This window comes from Dreissena polymorpha, chromosome 11 (assembly GCF_020536995.1).
Source record: "Dreissena polymorpha isolate Duluth1 chromosome 11, UMN_Dpol_1.0, whole genome shotgun sequence".
Classification (NCBI taxonomy): domain Eukaryota; kingdom Metazoa; phylum Mollusca; class Bivalvia; order Myida; family Dreissenidae; genus Dreissena; species Dreissena polymorpha.
In genome coordinates this window covers 1379621-1399893 of record NC_068365.1, presented here as the reverse complement: position 1 = coordinate 1399893, position 20273 = coordinate 1379621, and the positions used below count along the sequence as shown (strand labels likewise).

Below are 20273 nucleotides of genomic sequence, written 5' to 3'. Positions count from 1 at the left end.
CATATTTTATTTGAACTTTTTTCCCTTATTAAATTGCATAATTCCAAGTCTTGAAATTGGTATACTATATAAAAGAATATGATACATTGAAAATGTTCCATATTATTTTATGGTTTTTACTGAAATACGTGTTAATTGCTAAGATAGAATAAGAGCACCGCATAGCGGGGTGCCAACGCTCGGCTGTGGGTGCAATTTGAATATTTTGAATAAATAAAAGTTTGTCAGAAGAAAAGTGAACTAAAAGAGAATATAATGTTCTAAGGTCATTAAGATGCATAGACTCTGAAGGCTGTAGGTGGAAGAACTCTTATTTTAGAAGCATTGTGTAAATGAAAATAGGGGGCACTGTGACATTGACCTTTTACCTGGTGACCACAAATGGGTGTGGCGAGTAGAACTCATCAAGGTGCATCTACATGTGGGAGTTTCAAAGTTGTAGATGGAAGCACTTTGATTTTAGAGCCTATGGTTAATGTTTTATGTTTGAGATCACAGGTTACCTTGACCTTTGACCTAGTGACCCAAAAATTGGTTGCGTATAGAACTTATCAAGGTGCATCTTCATATGAAGTTTCAAAGTTGTTGGTGGAAGCACTTTGATTTTAGAGCATATGTTAAAGTTTTATATTCTGTATTTTCTCCGAAACAGCCGAGCTCAAAGTCATTCGGGCTTCAATACCCTGTTAATATCTTAAATGACGTCCGTTGCTAATTATTGCTTGCTTGTAAACAGTTTGGTGATTAATTAGATTAAATACATAACAATATTAAATGTAATATACCAATATTGTGATAAGAAAGAATCTAAAAAATTGCCTAACATTGAACACACTTATTATGTTTATTGATAAAGTCAGATGTACATCAAATTGAGTTCCTGGGGTAACGCACTTAGGAGTTCAACACCGTCCTATAGAAACCCACTTAGCGTTGAACACCAAAGTAAGGTAATGACACAAAAGTTGGGTGAAATATTTTGCAATCAACGGACATGATGGATCGTTAACCAAATGACCTAAATATGAGCTGTGCGGCGCTAAATGCCTGTGCATAAAGTGGTGTCCCAGATTAGCCTGTACAGACCGCACACGCTAATTAGGGATATCATTAAGTATAGGAATTATGCACATGCATTAAGCCCCGTGTTACCAGAGAATTAACCGGTCCCATGGTCGGAGAGATCTCTGACAAGCACCTGAAAAAGCTGAGGGAGAAGATTGTCACGGCATTTGCCAAGTCGTGGGAGGAGGCTGAAGTGCAGGAGAGAACAGACAGCACACTGGAGTCAGTGCAGAAATGCTGTCAAAACCCGGACCTGGTAAGCCAGAGGATGGTGCCAATAGGCACTCATTTGTTTAGAATTATTCGTAAATTTAGAATGCTGAATCTGTATCTTTCCGAAAATTTGGTCATATCTTTTGTTTAAAAAAGTAATGTTTCACAAAGTATAAATAAATCCCTCCTGACAATATTGACCAGTTTAAAATACTTTAAAAGTGTAAAACATATATTCATATATACAAAAAGTTAAAATGACACTTTAAAAGAAACAAATTAAGGACAAATTACTTTAAAAGAAAAAAAGCTACCATCTTTTTTGGGCTTTATTTACATTTTGTAATGCTGGCTTCTACAATATTCAAAAAAAACATTATGTTGTTGATAGCTTTACATTTACTGTTAACTGACGCCGACATGGTGAGCTCCGAAACCTCCGACATTCGTTGACAACAATTAAATAATAAATAAAACTAACAGACATATAGATGCATTAGATCATAAGGCAGTAGCGCTCTCTTGGGTCTCAAGATCAGCATTCTTTTTTATGTACATATTACACAAAATGTATGCCTTTAATTGCTTACATTTCTATTAGTTAACAGATTCACCATTTTTTTTGCCACTTGCATTGTTTGTTGTTATGTTGCAAAAGTAAAGTTGTTATTGCAACTTAGGTTTGGCATTCTAGAAGCTGATTAGACCAGTTTATAGGATAGCATTTACTAATTAGAAATACTCAAGTGCTTTCGGTTTGATTGAGAATGTATGTATATACTTAACCAAAAACAATGCGCTTTACATTGTAGAACCAAACCTTGTGTTTGATGGAAAAGATTCTGTTGTACACCATTAAGTGTATCTAAACTGGTACCCTTAAGTAGGAAAACAAATGTCTTATTTATTGTATATGGATTCTTCTGTACATAATATTACCGACATGTTTACCAGTTTTTCCTTACCTTAATAGAAACATTTGTTTTTTACATAGGGAAATTTATTTTAAGTTGTCAGGATATTTCTTACATTCACAATATCATACAAGTGGTGAGCTCTTTCGGGTGTTTGTATTTCTACATTTAACAAGTTGATTAAATCAATATTAATACAATGATTTATGTGTTATGTTTTTGTAATCAGATGTCCAGGAGGATTTAAAACATGTTTTGGCAAATCCTGGAATCTTTTGTGAAGTTGATACGGTATCCCTATTTATGGAACATTATGAAGAATCCTGTTCTTCTCTGAAAACTCACTAAAAATGTCTGTATAATCCATTTCCATTTGTGCTGGATCGAATTGAATGCATGTGCATAGAGTGTCCAGATAAGACTTTGAAGTCTGCACATGTGTATTAGAGACAGCACCTCCTGCTTTCACGATTTTTTTTGGTTTAATGAAGTATCTTCTTAGCAAAAAAAAATTTAATACGGAAACTGTCGTCCCTGATTAGCCTGTGTGGCTAATCGCAGATGACATTTAACGAACATGCTTCCAGCTCTGTTTTTCAAGAGCGGGGCTTATATTTATTTAATTAGTGTATACATAATACAAACCTAGACTTGTTAAACATTCCTTTCCAGCTAACGAGCTAACGATATTAGACATTTCAACATGCAAAAATAGGACGACAAAGATCTTGCCATACACCTAGTGTATTCATTTTCCCAAAAACAAGGCTTAAGTATTTTTAATTGTTTTTACAAAACACCAACCCAAACTTGGTGAATAGTTCTATTCCAGCTGACGGTATTCAACATGAATGAATATGATGAGTTAGACCTGATCATTCTCTCTGTGCGGAAGACATATTCATGAGCAGATAAAAAATCTAAGTTTCGGGACGCTTGAAAAAAAATAATTTAAAAGTGAAGATAATCAAAAACTCATGGAGCATTATGAAGGATTAAGTATTTTAGAAAACTGTCATTAAAATGTATATATTCTATATATTTTTATGCAAGAATTGAGCTAAAATAACTATTTTTAATAGATGTAATCAAAATACTATTCCAGACATTGGGAACATTCATTTTTACAGCGGTGACAAAGTGGTGTTGGTGTCCCCTTCTTTTGGAGGGTTCTTTTTCTCAGAAAATGAACTCAAGAGCGTTTCAATAAACATCCTGCACGCATGCAATTGAGCTCAAATAAGTAATCTTAAACATTCCATTTACAGCTGACGATGTTCAACATGAATAAACACGACGAGCTAGACCTTGCCATACTATCTGTGCTGCTGAAGTCACATTCAGGGGCAAATAAATGCCAACGAGATCAGCAGCTCAAACTTGCACTCATGTGGAATCGCGTGGACATTGCACGTGAAGAGATCTTCCGAGAAGACGTTTTATGGGAACAAGGTAGGTGAATGGGTAACCAGGCGCCAAGTTCTGCTCAAAACAATAAACAAAACAATCGGTCAGGCTCATTGTTTGATAAGGTTAAAATCTTGTTAGACATTTTGCTTGTCTGTCAGACACACATCATGTTATATTTAAACATTTTTTTCAAATGTATTTTTCTGTCTGTCCAAATGATTTCTTAGATCCTGAGTTCCAAACCTCATTTGAATAATTTTAGAATCTAGTTGAGCCTGGACACATTTAATCATCAGGCACAAATTTATCTTACGCCATTCCAGAAATGACCCTGGGTCATTTAGTGCCAATTGTAATGCACCAAGAACATTTAACCTAAGTTTGATGTCTCATGCAAAATATGAGTTAGGAGAATAGGGCAGAGCAAGGGATCAAGTATCCTACTTGTGCAAGTATATTACCACTTCATCATGGATCTGCTTAAAAGAGAGTGTTTTCATTCACAGTCTTGGTCTGTATCTTAAACATTGAACCCTCTACCACTTACATACGTATTTTGAGGCATGTGTAGTTTCTTAGAAAGTTAAATGAAATAAAAGACCTTTCTTACCAGATTCCAGTTTTAAAGGCTTCATGTCCAGCCCTTAGATAATGTTGAGCCGCAAACAGCATAAAACCTGAACAGACTTCGAGTTACTCGCAGGCAGTAATCGTTTTATGCAGTTTGCACATATACATTTTTACTTTGCTTCTGAGAGGGAAAGGGTCAGCCATTGGAAATTCAAGCTCAGATGTCAGATACATTCTCATATAGAAAGCATTCATGTTTTACAATAAAGGTTTGCTCAAGAAATAGTTGTCCTATAGGACCTGAGTAACATATTAAACCTGTTTTATGAACAAAGACCCAGGAGCCTGTCTCACTGCACATCAAACAAACAAGTTAAGCAACATGTACAATACATTTTTGGAAGAAGCATATTTTTATTGCACCAACATCTATGGTTACTTTATGTTTGTAGTTCATTGTATCGTTCACATGTCCCTCATTGAAGGAAAAAAATTATATATAAACATGTATTTCTTGAAGGTAAACAATTTAATTTGTAACCGAAGCTTGTAGTTAGTTCTTTAGCAGCGCTCTGATGTCTGTTTCAGGGAGCCTTGACGAGATGCTGACAGAGGCAATCGTGTCTGACAAGGTGGCCTTTATGAGGCTCATCCTCGAGCAAGGGGTCATTATTACGGAGTTTTTGACCGACGTTAGGCTCCAGACGCTATACAGCAAGGTATGTAAAAGGTGTGCTCTAATACCAATCGTTGCATTGAAAAACTTAATTCATTGATCCAAAGTATGTTTTTAAACTAACATGACCACCAGTGTTTGCGGAGAAGTTCATATATTTTATATACATGTATAAAAACTCACATGCCTTTAACAAACTCGGTGTTTGTCTGAATATGTGTTTTAGAATTGTTTATTTAGTGAAACGACGTTCTTACCCCACAAGCAAAACATTTTAAGCACAGGGACTTGTCCATGTTGTGTGTGCATTTTCGTGCAAATGTGCATGGTCTTGTAGTCTGTATTCACAAGGACTTTTATAGGAATATTAAGGATATGTATTACGTGAATTTTATAAAATGCTTCCGTTCTCTTGGTGTTCCATGTTTTAATAATAACACATTTAAAATGAGACAAAAAATGCTTAAATGATAACTAGATTCCACTTTCGACAGCAGAATCTCCTGATTTTGCTTATAATTTTTTATATCGGAAATTCGAATTTTGATTTGAAAAGTTCCCTTAAATACATATTGAATAAAGAATTAAGTTCCGAGCTTGTGAATGGGGATCCATAGGCGAAGACCAGGGACATACAATTATACGGATCACATCGTGAGTCTGTCTTGTTTGCGTTAATGCCATTTGGTAAATTAACATAAGTCTGTTCTGGGTAAAAATGGATTAATGCATGTGCGTACTTTCCCCTTTTCTTGAATTTTTGTTTGCAGAAGCCTCTTCCCGGCAAGTCTAGTTGAGGCAGAAAGTGTTGTCCCTGATTGCATAGGCTTAATGGCGACACTTAAAGTACGTACATTAAGTCCCATTTTTGGAAAGCAAGGCACAAATGTTCTTCCTTCTGTCAATGCAGGTAGAGAAAACCCACCCAATCTACAAGCTTCTCCTCAAGCTGACGGGACAGACTAAGCTCAGTCTTGAAAATGTGGCACGTTTTTTGGCTATATTGCTTGACAGGTTGGTGGCAAGTTTGTTAGATTTGACACTTATATTGTCTCTCAGATGCCGCTTTTCCAAATACTGTAAAGTGTTTTATATTGTTTGATCTGAAATCGTGCGGTTTTTAAAATAAATCTTTTTTGAACACGTTATTTGATTCCTGATTTGGGCAAAAAAATGAATTTGCTTTAGTCATTTTACAATGTGTTTGTGTTAAATTCATGGATGACTGTAAACCTATGAAATAAATGAAACTAAGTGTCCCATAAATAATGATTTTTTAATATTTTCCTATCTGTTTGAACTCGATCGAAAAATCTAGCAATTAGTATTTTATTTAATGACTATTTAAAAAATGTCAGTGTACAAATATAGCAAACTTTACATGAAACAAATAATCTTTAAATGAAAAACATAAATATTATTTTGTAAAACACCATTAACTTTAAAACATCTTAAGCTAGTAATTCAGACTTCAAACTTCTTTTGAAATCAGGGTCAGATTTTCATTAAAGGTAATCACATATACTTTTACTATGGAAAGCTTTGGGTATTATAGTTTGAGGATTGGACGCAAGATAGTCAGTTCTTGTTAGGTAAGTGCTAGTAATTTGGATTGCAGATAATCAGTTATCGTCAAATGACTGCTTATCAAACTTTTTTACTGTGATGTTAATTAGTTAAACGGACTTGAACTTTGGATACCGTCAGACATTTTCTTAACATATGTGTACTAACTTTTGCCAAGAAATAATATGTGTGACATAGTTTTTGTCAAAGTATTATACTATTGATACGTATAAGCATTAAGCAAGGTGTACATGTGTTCTAAATGAAGTTGTTGTGTGTTGGTGTAATTTATATATCTATTTTTTGTACCAGAGTTGATAAGGATATATTTCTACGAGCGTTCGAAGAAGAACTGTCTAATAACGATGATAAGTTTGCAAGGCCTTACCAGCAACTGTTAATATACGCTGCATTATTACAAAGGTATGAACCCTGCTTGTAAAAGTATGTAATGCCCATTAAATGTTGGGTTATTGGGAACTTTATCTTTTTTTGCCATTAATTTACATGATGCGCCCAATTTATACTAGTGAAAGTGACAAAAGTCACTTTTAACTAAACAAAAATATCCACATTTTTTTCTGCATTATACATTACACACTTAAGTGCATTTAAAATATATTCCTCCTTACAAGATTGTACACTTATCCATACAATAATTAACGCTAAAGTACATTTTAAGTTTGTTTTAAGTACATTTTTAATTGCATTACTACTCTTTTTATTCTTAAAAAAGAAGAAAAAGTACAAAGAAAATACACAAGTATACATAAAAATGCCCAAACAGCATAGTGTAATGGGAATTAAATACACCTTTTGGAAAAGTGAAGCTCTGATCCTATATAAAATGTGTCCCTGTTGATCATTCATCTTAGTCATTGGACTTCATAACTTATTTAAAATGAAAATATTTTGCATGTCTTATTCAAGAAAATTATTTAACAATTAAATACAAGTGGGCAATTGAATTTGGTCTTCATAAACACTATTAAACTGCAGTTGTGCAGCCAGTTTTTTTTGTGTTATGGTTACTGCGTCTACCATAAAAATACTTCTGCTTTATGGAGAACTTAAAAGCCCTGTACAAATGAAATACAATTACCCTTAATGACTTTTTGATAGTTTGAATACCATGAACATAACTTAAATGCATGAAATGGTGTTGCCTAAACAGCAATTGCCTTATAAGTAGCTTGCATGTGCGCTTAACACTGGTATACGAGCTTACACAGGAATAGTGTAAGTTTATTACTTCACTTCTGTAATATCACTGAACCATTTTTGAAGACGGCAATTATCCAACTAAACAAACAAACAAACTTGCTTTGCCAGTTAATGACAGATATATACAATATAAAATCTCATATCATTGGTGTATGCAAATTATGCATGATATTTCTTTCCATGCAGACATTATTAAGAGGAATCCAAATGCTGATATGTAAATTTCAATAAGAAGTTGATAAATGAATCTGTAAATCTACCATAACAACTACAAAAGGACCATTATTCTGTAAAAAGCATACCCATTTTAGCCTATTTGCCGTAAAAAGTTTTCAATCAAATTGAACATCTTCTGGGAAAGGCTTAGTGCATTTGCTAAAAGGGACATCCCAGATAATCGTGTATGGGCTTAGTGCATGTGCTAAAATGGTCATCCCAGATTATCGTGATTGGGCTTAGTGCATGTGCTAAAAGGGTCATCCAAGATAATCGTGATTTGGCTAATTGCATGTGCTAAAAGGGTCATCCCAGATTATCATGATTGGGTTTAGTGCATGTGCTTAAAGATTCATCTAAGATTATCGTGATTGGGCTTAGTGCATGAGCTAAAAGGGTCATCCCAAATTATCGTGATTCGGCTTAGTGCATGTGCTCAAGGGTCAGCCCATATTATCATGATTGGGGTTGGTGCATGTGCTAAAAGGGTCATCCCAGATTGTCGTGATTGGGCCTTCTGCATGTGCTAAAATGGTCAACCCATATTATCATGATTGGGGTTGGTGCATGTGCTTAAAGTGTCATCTCAGATTATCGTGATTGGGCTTAGTGCCTGTGCTAAAAGGGTCATCCTAGATTATCGTGATTCGGCTTAGTGCATGTGCTAAAGGGTCAGCCCATATTATGATTGGGGTAAGGCATGTGCTTAAAGGTTCATCCCAGATTTTCGTGATTGGGCTTACTGCATGTGCTAAATGGTCATCCCAGATTCTCTTGATTGGGCTTAGTGCATGTGTTAAAAGAGTAAACCCAGATTATCCTGATTCGGGTTGGTGCATGTGCTAAAAGGGTTATCCCAGATTATTATGATTGGGGTTGGTGCATGTGTTTACTGGGTCATTCCAGATGATCGTGAATTTGCTTAGAGAATGTGCTTAAAGGGTCATCCCAGATTATTGTGATTGGTTTTAGTGCATGTGCTAAAAGGGTCATCCCAGAGTAACGTGATTGGGATTAGTACATGTGCTGACAGGGTCATTCTATATTATCGTGATTTGGCTTAGTGCATGTGCTAAAAGGGTCATCCCATATTATCATGACTGAGGTTGGTGCATGTGCTTAAATAGTCTTCAAAAACGTTTCGTCATTGGTTTAAGTGCATGTGCTTAAAGGGGCATCCAAGATTATCGTGATTTAGCTTAGGGCATGTGCTAAAAGGGTCTTCCCTAAATTATCATGATTGGGGTTGGTGCATGAACTAAAGGGTCATCTCAGATTATCGTGATTCGGCTTAGTGCATGTGCTAAAATGATCATCCCAGATTATCGTGATTGGGCTTAGTACATGTGCTAAAAGAGTCATCCCAGATTATCGTGATTGGGCTTAGTGCATGTGTTAAAATGATCATCCCAGATTATCGTGATTGGGCTTAGTGCATGTGCTAAAGGGTCAGCCTTATTATCATGATTGGGGTTGGTGCATGTGGTCAAAATGTCATCCCAGCTTATCGTGATTGGGCTTAGTGCATGTGCTAAAAGGGTCATCCCAGATTATCATAATTGGGCTTAGTGCATGTGCTAAAAGGGTCATTCAAGATTATTGTGATTGGGCTTAATGCATGTTCTAAAAGGGCCATCCCAAATTATCGTGATTGGGCTTAGTGCATGTGCTAAAAGGGTCAGCCAGATTATCTTGATTAGGTTTAGTACATGTGCTTAAGAGTCATCCCAGATTATCATGATTGGGCTTTGTGCATGTGCTTTAAGGGTCAACCCAGATTACCATGATTGGGCTAAGTGCATGTGTTAAAGGGTCATCCCAGATTATTGTGATTGGTTTTAGTGCATGTGCTAAAGGGTCAACCCAGATTATCATGATTGGGGTTGGTGCATGTGCTAAAATGATCATCACAGATTATCGTGATTGGGCTTACTGAAGGGGCTAATAGGGTAATTCCAGATTAACATGATTGGGCTTAGCGCATGTGCTTAATAGATCATCCCAGATTATCGTGATTTATCTTAGTGCATGTGCTAAAAGGGTCATTCCAGATTATCGTGATTGGGTTTAGTGCGTGTGCATACAGGGTCATTCTAGATTATAGCGAATGGGCTTATACTGATTATACTATTATACGGATTGGGTTTAGTGCATGTGCTGAAAGGGTCAACCCAGATTATCATGATTGGGCTTAGTGCATGTGCTTAAAGGGTCACCCCAGATTTTACTGATTGGGCTTAGTGCATGTGCTTAATGGGTCACTTCAGATTTTACTGATTGGGCTTAGTGCATGTGCTTAAAGGGTTATCCCAGATTATCGTGATTGGGCTTAGTGCATGTGCTTAAAGGGTCGCCCGAGATTTTACTGATTGGGTTTAGTGCATGTGCTTAAAGGGTCATCCCAGATTATCTTGATTGGGCTTAGTGCATGTGCTTAAAGGGCCACCAAAGATTATCGGGATTGGACATAGTGAATGTGCTAAAAGGGTCATTTGAGATAATCGTGTGTTGGATTAGTGCATGTGCTAAAAGGGTCATCCCAGATTATCGTGATTGGGCTTAGTGCATGTGCTAAAAGGGTCAACCTAGATAACCATGATTGGAGTTGCTGCATGTGCTAAAAGGGTCATACCAGTTTATCGTGATTGGGCTAAGTGCATGTGCTAATAGGGTCATCCCAGATTTTCTTTCTTGGGCCTAGTGCATGTGCTATAAGGGTCATCCCAGATTATTGTGATTGGGTAGGTGCATGTGCTTTAAAGGTCATCCCAGATTATTGTGATTTGGCTTATTGCATGTGCTAAAAGGGTCATACCAGATTATCGTGTAGAGTCTGAACTGGTTAATGAAGGACAAAACTTTCTGCTTTCATGTTTTTTTTTCATTTACAGGAAGTCCTTTCTTAGCAATAATCCAGTTTAGTCAAAATGTGTCGTCTCACTTGAGCCTATGCAAAGTGCACTGGCCGATCTGGGATAACACTTAAGACATACGTATTAAGCCCAGTTTCACAGAACAAGACTTACATTTTTTCTGCCAGACAAGAGTTGGCCAAGTTCTGTTGGGAGATGGGAGATGAGCCTGTGATAAGTGCCATTGTAGTGACACGCCTATACAGCGCACTGGCACGTAAAATGACACGCGATGAGTCCAGCGTCCGTGAAACCGTGGAGGTATACAAAGTGTAAGTACAGAAAACAATATGAATAGTTATTGTCTACTGTTTAAGAAATTTAATTTATTTCACTTATTGTGAGTTAGGTTTATGTCCATAGGTTGGACAGTGTTCTTACTGATTGTGAATACCGTATATGTCCATATGTTGGACATGATTCTTGCTGATTGTGGGTACCGTATATGTCCATAGATTGGACAGGGTTCTTTCTGATTGTGAGTACCGTATATGTCCATAGATTGGACAGGATTCTTACTGATTGTGAGTACCGTATATGTCCATAGGTTGGACAGGGTTCCTACTGATTGTGAGTACTGTATATGTCAATAGATTGGACTGTGTTCTTACTGATTGTGAGGACGGTTTATGCCCATAGGTTGGACAGGGTTCTTACTGATTGTGAGTACGGTATATGTCAATAGGTTGGACAGGGTTCTTACTGATTGTAAGTACCGTTTATGTCCATAGTTTGGACAGAGTTCTTATTTGTGATTACGGTATGCATGTATATCCATATGTTGACAGGGTTCGTACTGATTGTGAGTACTGTATATATCCATATGTTGACAGGGTTCTTACTGACTGTGAGTACGGTATATGTCCATAGGTTGGACTGGTTTCTTACTGATTGTGAGTACCGTATATGTCCATATTTTGGACTGAGTTCTTACTGATTTTGAGTACGGTATATGCCCATAGGTAGGACAGGGTTCTTACTGATTGTGAGTACGGTATATGTCCATAGGTTGGACATTGTTCTTACTGATTGTGAGTACGGTATATGTCCATAGGTTGGACAGGGTGCTTACTGATTGTGAGTACCGTATATGTCCATAGATTGGACTGTGTTCTTACCGATTGTGAGTACCGTATATATCCATAGGTTGGGCAGGGTTCTTACAGATTGTGAGTACGGTATATGTCCATAGGTTGGATAGGGTTCTTACTGATTGTGACTACCGTATATGTCCATAGGTTGGACATATTTCTCACTGATTGTGAGTACAATATATGTCTTTAGGCTGGACAGAGTTAATACTGATTGTGTGTAACGTACATGTCCAAAGAGTGGAAAGGGTTCTTATTCAGCTTGAAAGTGCAGTAGTTTACAGCAAAGCAGTTAAGTAATGCGTTTCATGTCCATATGCATTTTTTGTAGATTTTTTTACGTTTCGCTTCTTTCTCAGGGAGTTTGAAACCCTTGCGACCAGTGTTTTAAACGAATGCTACGAACGTGACCAAGAACATGCAATATTGATTGTTGAACGCAAATCACCTGTCTGGAATGGGTTGTCTGCTCTGCAGATTGCATCTGTGTCAGACGATCAGGTAATGTATTGGGACCAAAGCTTGATTACCAAAACGTTCATTAACTTGTTTTACCAAGATTTAATGAAGATTGCTATTTCTGTATTGCAATACCATTTGCATCATACTACATTGAAGACAGCATACATATTTTATGCCAAAAAATGTTTGTAAGAACAAATCAATTATAATATTTTACCAGCTGTCCTTTAGGCAATAAATGTGGGCCTTGCGGCATGACTAATCTTCACTTTAAATACTGACCAATGAAAAAAACATACAGAATTCTGTATAAGTCCTGTATTGCTCTCGAAACTTTGGCCTGAAACAATTGGTACGTGTTTTAGTCAAATGTTTATTCATTACTCAAAATTGTTACTATACAAATGCAACAATAGTGATTGTGGTATTCAAAATGACTTTGTATACTCAAGATGTTCATTGCCTCTGGAGCGTGCCAAAGTTCCATCGAGTCCACCTGGAAACAAGGCATCTTGAGCAGCTGGGAAAAGGTGAGTTGCCTTGTGAACTTGTTTGTCTGCCAATAAAGCAGAGTGTCTGTGTTATTGAGGTCAAGGTTATAAATACCCAAGCACCATAGATTTTACTTGGAAACAAGGAATCTAGGTTGTCAGAATCGAAATTGAGTTACAAAGCTACCAATAGTGCTGTAACCATGTTTGTCTGCCAGTTAAATTGAAGTTCATCGGATTTTTGGTAAAGGTTATTAAAACCTATGCACCATAGATTCCGCTCTCAAGCAAATCGTCTGGCAAGCTGAAATATGGTGAGTTGAATATTCAAGAGTGACATTCTTTGACCACAAATACAGTTGATGGACAACAGAATTTATGTTAAGGTTAATAAATACCATACTCCAGCTGGAATAAGATGATTTGACTGTTGGGTCTTACACTTTTCTTACCCCTTGTTAAAGGGTCATTTGTACATGGGATAAGTCAAAATTGACTTTTAAAAAATATCTATTATAATTTTCTGGGAAAACTGTGCTTTAAGCATGTGCGCAAAGTGTGACCTCTTATTTGCATGTGCAGTCAGCACTGGCTAATCAGGGGCGATGCATACCTGTTAAGCTGGATTATTATTGAGAAGACACTACCTTTCAATAAAAATGTCATCAAAGTGTCATCCCTTACCGCACAAGCTAATCAATACTTTATGTCCATGAATAAAGCCCAGTGAACGAGACATTATTATAAAGGTATCCTGTTCAGGTATTCATGGCGATGATCTGCCCCATACTTATAGTGTGTAAAATGGAGTTCGTGAATGTTGGACAGAAACCACTCACCTGGTATCAGCGTCTTGCAACCTTCTACTCCTCCCCGATATCAAAGTTCTATCACGGAATGGTGAATATACATTTATAAATTTTTATTATATACTTTTTATTTTGTTTAATTCATTATTTGTTCATCTTTATTTCTATTTTGTTAACAATTTCATGGGACAGTGAATGTCGTAAACTCCTATTAATAACTACATTGTACAACTTTTACTCTGGCACGATTGAAAGGTCTGTTACATAATAATAAATCTGGAACCTCAAAGGTCAAGGTCACAGGTAGGGGTCAATCAGTTTCGGCCATGAAAAAGATTGTTTTTTAAATAAGTGGAGTTTCAGACAAAAGTGGAATGTAGGGGTATCTGTGCCCTATGGATACATGTCTTGTAACCTAAAATTGAAATGAAGAAAATTGAAATTGTGTGTACGTAATACAGTGAAACAGTCATTTTCAGCCGTTTTATTTTTTTTGGAAAATTTGATTTATATATTATCCTTTTTAAATTCCGCATGAACTAAAATGTTGTGTTTTTTTTTCAACTTTGCAGTTAATGTACTTGGTTTTCCTGGGCATTTTCTCGTACCTGGTGCTGTTGGATTTCGACCCTGACAGAGTAACGGTCCTCGAGTACGTGTGCATTGTCTGGGTGTTCACTATGACTGTGGACCAGATACATGTGGTATGGTAAAATGTCTTGTGTATTGAACACATTTGCTGCTACATGTTTAAAAAATCCGATCATTGTAAAAAAACGCGCTTAAAACCTTACTTAATGCATGTGTGTAAATTATCATCCTAGATTAGCCTGAGCAGTGCGCACAGGCTAATCAAGAATGACGTTTTCCAATTAATTTGAATGTTTTGTGTGAAGGAAATATCTTCATAATCAAATATCCAGTCTAGACAGAAAGTGTTGTACCAGATAGGCCTGTGCGGACTGAACAAGCTATTCTGGTATAATACTTTAGGCACATCCATTTAACAGGTGTTACCAGTGGGCATCTAATAATTTGTTCGTTCAAAAGTTTGCTTTGTTTATTGAATTAAACCGGTTATTGAAATGTTGTTATTTTTTTCTTTTTTTTTCTTTATTTAGAATTAAAGATAATTTATATTTGATGCATGTCTTTTTTCCATAATAATAACAAGTGGTTGTAAAACAAGAATATCAAACTGTAAATTATTGTGCATAAATTTATAGACAAATGTGAGGATAATTCTTTCAAAAAAAGCATTAAAAATATTTTAGTTGTGTAAGTTACTGGAAAAAAATAATTGTTAAAACCTCTCTACACTGTTTACTTTCTATTGAGATTTGTAACTTGCATTGATGTCAAAAAACAGTGCCAATATAGTAAAAGAACTGTGAATGATATATATGGCATTTTTGTTTTACTTTAATGTATACTCACAAAGTTGTAGTTTCTTTCAGATGGTCACGATCTTTGTATTACAGTAAATAAAACTAATATAATACCAAGGTCTTTCAATTTTCTCTTTGCTGTCTAATGACAACATTATATGCTAAACAGTAATGCTGAACATTTAATGATGTAAACACCTGAAAATAATCATGTGTTACAAATGCGAAACGATTAAATAATTTTGTGAATTATGTTGTTATAGATATATTTTGCGATGATTGCCTATACAAAATACTCAACTCTCTGTATAAGCAGGGATGGCTGGGTGGTTTCAGCGCTTAACAAATAACTCCCAAGATTCAGTATTTCAAGCCAAGATAAGGATGACTTTTTTTTATTTTATTCGTTGTTTTACTGGAGGTTCCTCTGTTTTCATTTATCAATTTAAAAAAAAATCATCACAAACTTCAATACATGCCAAAATCAGTGAAATGGTCCCTTTAAATTACACACCATAGATAAACTATAGATAAATAAGGTGCGTGAAGATGGCACTGACATCAAAGATCCAATTCGACATTCGAATATCGGGTTGGGGCAAATATGGAGCAAGCTCTTACATCGACATTCGGCAAAAGTCCCGAATATTGAACTGGGGCGAATGTCGAGCAAGCTCTGACATCAACATTTGGCACAATTCCCGAATATCGAGCTTGATCGAATGTCGAGCCAGCTCTTACATCGACATTCGGCAAAAGTCCCGAATATCGAGCTGGGACGAATGTCGAGCCAGCTCTGACTGGTATGGGTTCGTGGGCTGCATGGAGGCTGTCAACCTGCTGTTGTGTATCCTGGGGTTCGTGCTCCATCACCTCGGTTACCCATCAGTCACCAAGGTATTGTACTGCCTCAACTCTGTGGTGTTCATTGCGAAAATCAACAAGTTCTACAGGACCAGCAGCAACGTGGGTCCCAAGATGGTCATGGTTCGCAGGATGGTGAGTCAGGCCAGAAAAACATATGCCTCATTTTGGTAAAAAGGGGCTTATATGGATGTGCATACAATGTTGATGTATAAGCCTGTGCAGTCCACACTCTCTGATGAGGAACCAAACTTTTCGCTTTTATTGTGTTTTTTTGTTAAAAGAAAGTCTCTTTTAGAGTCTACTTAATGGTAACAGTGTTGGCTTTGACTCTGGGACCACAGTTGAGCTCTTGAGAATTTATAATCCAGAAAAAAACTGTTTGTTTGGAAAACTAAAAAAGAATTATGGGTGATTATCCATAGCGTTTATCCAAAAAAATAAGTGAATATAAAGTAAAAATGGGCTTTAAAGATATAGTTTTCAATATTGTGGCAAATCATTTATTGATTTCCAACAATGAAACAGTTCTGGCAGTGTTTCGTACTAGAATCATTTTTTAAGAAACATTTTTAGGAAATACAGTTGTATGTATCAGTTGAAAATGTTTAGCCCAGGACTGCTTATTTCTAACGTTAAATTAACATCATATACCTATATAATAATAATAAAAAATAATTAACTGACAGACGCCATTTCGACTAATATACTATTGAAAATGTCAAAAACATATCACATAAACAAACAAACAAGCTCTAATCCTGATATTTCTCTCAAGTTTAGAGAGATGGGTCTGTTCCTGGTGGTCATGATTGTGATCCTGTTGGCGTACGGCATAGCAGCCCAGGGTCTCCTGTACACGGAGCGCTCCCCCAGCTGGGCCATAATCAAGGACGTCTTCTATTTCCCGTACTGGATGATCTATGGGGAAATCTTTGTCAAGTCCATTGGGGTATGTGACGGAGGTAAATATGTTACAATTTTTGGGCGGGACTGCTGCCACTTGTTAGCCAAGGTTTGCATTATGAGTGGAGTAACACATTTAGCTTAAAATTTATCATATTTCGCCTAGACTCTATTATCTATTGAGAAATCTTTTATAAGTATATTGGGGACTGTGATTAATGTAATATGAGCCGCGTTATGTTAGAATGTGTCAATTACATGTGTAGCAAGCTTATCTGAAGACAAGCCTGCGCATTACGCGCTGTCTGGTCAGAAGCATGTTTGTCCGTTATAAAAGCAACCAATGCTTCATTGTTCCATTAGCGGACAGGGTAGCTGCTGACCTGACTGCCTTGTGCAGGCTCGTCTGGAGCTAGGCTTGCTGCATATGGCATAAGACCCATTTTTGCATGACGTGGCTCATATGTTACACTTTTTAGGGAATTCTTCGGCCACTTGGTAGCCAATATTTGCATAGAAAGTTGAAAAACGCAATTTACTTCAAGTTTTGTATGTAAAGATTCCAAAGACAACGCAAAATGGAGAAGAATTTATTCTGGCATACTACAGATCTAATCAAAACTTTCAAGACCTGTATATTTTTGCATGTTTCCTTAAATCGATTTAATGGAAAATATGACATTTAATAAACAAATAATAACGTAATTATCATGTCAAATAATAGCATGTTGTAACCTTCTTTCATGCAAACAATATCGATAATTAATTAAAAGTAGGGATGGTAACGATTATCCGGATATCCGAATACTGGTCAAGTATCCGAATTGTAAAAGAGGATCCGAATACTTGATTAAACTATATTATCCATGTTTTTATGCACACTATGTTCCTTATCGTACATTTCGACGTTAATCTATATACCAAACACCGTTGACAGACTGACACACATCCGTTAAACGGTTGTTGCTCAGCGAGTGCCCCAGCCAGTTCCCGATCACCTTGGTGATAATGACCGAGTTGCATAATTGCCAACTTGCGCCTCCGTGTTTTGTATTATGGTCCTTACTTCTCGATAATTGACACCAATTGGCTACTTGGCTTCAATCGACGGGTGCAACAGTATGGAAAAATAATTTCTGTCCAATGAAATCAATGTTTTTTAATTGGTCAATCAAAAGTTATCTGTTAAAAAGAAGAGTATACAAATTGCGATTTCCCAAACTGGCATATGTCGCCTGAAGTATTCTGGCGTTTCCGGCAACATCGGGTCCGTCCGAGCGCATGTTCTAGTCGGCCGGCTTGGTACTAACCAAGCTAAGGAACAGACTCAATAGCGACTTAGTCGATGCAATTATTTTCATAAACAAGAACCTTAGGTCAGTGCATCTTAGAAAATACAAATAAAATTAAACTGAATGTATTAAATGTATGTAGAATGTACAGTATACATCGTAGTATGGTTTTGTTTTAGTTTTACGATGTGTGTGTGTTTTTTTTAAAGAAATTACGTATTTTGCGACTTGGATATTGTTCTTATAAATGAAATTATTGAAATAAAGAAATCATATAAATGCGTTATATTGTTTGTTAAGGAAATGTTCACCCATGCCATCATTGTTTTCAAAGTTTTCAGGCAGGCCAATGTTGACATAAACAAATTTAAATGAATTTCTAAATATTTAAAATAAAACCACTCAGCCTTTAATTTATTGTCATAGAGAAACCAAGCTTCAACTAGTTATACCTTTGCTGCTCAATAGCAAAGTGAAAATAGCTTTATGCAACCAGCATAAATCCGAAACAGCCTGCGAGAAATTTGCAGTCTGTTCAGGTTTTATGCTTTTTGCTGAGCATCAGTATCTTAGGGTTGGAAATGAAGTGTTTCTAACTTGTATTTGTTAAGGAAGTATATTTAATAAATGTTATTTTTATGGGATAACAAACGGTGACAAAATGCGTATCTGAGCTGCTAAAGGTTTAGTCACTATAGGTAATGCTAAAGACCCTTTCAGTTATTTCCGGTTTTTAATTATCTCCCTTGTGTGACGTCATGCGATGATTATCGAGTGTATCGATTGTAAACGAGAACAGAGATCTTGTTTGAAAAAAAAATCAACGATGTAAATGGAATGAATATATGCACTAAAAGGTTTATAATTACCTAATTGTTAATACTGTATTATGTTCTAATGAAATTTTGATATTCGGTTTATAATGCTGATAAAGCAGCGGTATTGTTCATCAGAGAACGTGATCGGATAACTAAATACTGAAAATCGCACAACACAAAACAACTAAATGAGCCGTATTCTTACTTATGGTAAGACATTTATAAATGATGTTTAAAAAATAATGAAACATATATCTATTTGATCACAATTATAAGTGGTGTGGATATTGTTGTTGTTCATCAGCAATCGAATGTGTAAGAGGTGCATTTAATCAATTGTAAAACGAAGCCCTAAAATTCGGAATACATAAAATTGTTAAATTTTATCATTTTCTTTTCCAATGAATGAATTTTCGTTTCGTTTCAATTGAATGACAATATTAATACTTTAAAGCATACAAATGGAAAAGTAGTGTGGATAGTGATATTTTTCATCAGCGATCGAAAGTGCATTTCAATTATAAAACAAAGCCCTAACCGGCGGAATACATATCAATTTTTATTATGCTGTGGTGATTTACTTTTCCATTGAATGGATTTTCGTTTTCTTTTCATTTAAAGACAGTATTAATAAATTTTAGCAAACATACCTAAAAGAACTCTGCATATTATGTAAATTAACTGTCGGCATGTATACATATTGAAATCTCTTTACTAGTTATAAGGAGTGATACAAATCTAGCATTTTATGATCAATAAATCTAAATATTTAATTTATATAACGCAAGTATTGTTTTCCCTATTGTGATTATTTTCATGATGTTGTTTTATACACTGCAATAACGTACTTGAAATCTATACACGTAATAGCGGAGTTTACATTTACCGGTAACAGTTAAATACCTCAGTTGATTAGCAGTTAAATTGCACAATATTTTAAATTTATTTATAGTTATTAAACATGTATTATATGATTAAACTGGCAAATATATTTTCCTGTAAATCCATTTCCGATAATGTCTTCATTTTTTATATGTTTAAATATTAAATTGAAGCAACTGTTCACTATTTTGGCTTTAAAATTTGGCTAAAATGACTGCTTAATATGCCAAGTGGTGATGACATGGGGTATCATAAATTGTGTTTAATAACCAGACACTAAGGCTGAAATATGTGGTTTATGCAGGGACCCAAGTATAGGTCCCTAGATTTATGACACCTTGTTTTCTTTGTAATTGTCTGGACAGTATCCGATCATAACGAGATAAACGGGTTGTGATGAACAAAGGTGCAATAAAACACCGGGATAAAAAAGCTGCAACAAAGAGTGTCAACATTGGTGTGAACAATTAAAACAAACAATTACATTAATAAAGAGAAGTTATT

At 35.8% G+C, this 20273-nt stretch overlaps 2 protein-coding genes across 2 annotated transcripts in view; both read left to right on the top strand.

Annotated features, from left to right (window-relative positions):
* Window positions 1-1171: 1171 nt before the first annotated feature.
* Window positions 1172-16045, top strand: LOC127851122 (transient receptor potential cation channel subfamily M member 6-like). The gene is made up of 11 exons (XM_052384682.1): window positions 1172-1321; window positions 3461-3644; window positions 4761-4891; window positions 5759-5862; window positions 6727-6837; window positions 10895-11038; window positions 12217-12358; window positions 12772-12849; window positions 13573-13710; window positions 14192-14328; window positions 15802-16045. Exons 1-11 carry the CDS (start codon window positions 1172-1174, stop codon window positions 16043-16045), a joined length of 1563 nt encoding a protein of 520 aa, XP_052240642.1.
* LOC127851299 (transient receptor potential cation channel subfamily M member 1-like) overlaps window positions 15820-20273 on the top strand; it is an 18101-nt gene continuing 13647 nt past the window's right edge. The window contains exons 1-2 of the mRNA XM_052385000.1: window positions 15820-16006; window positions 16655-16836. Coding sequence (XP_052240960.1) covers window positions 16659-16836 — 178 coding nt within the window. The 5' untranslated portion in view covers window positions 15820-16006; window positions 16655-16658. The remainder of the gene's footprint in view (window positions 16007-16654; window positions 16837-20273) is intronic.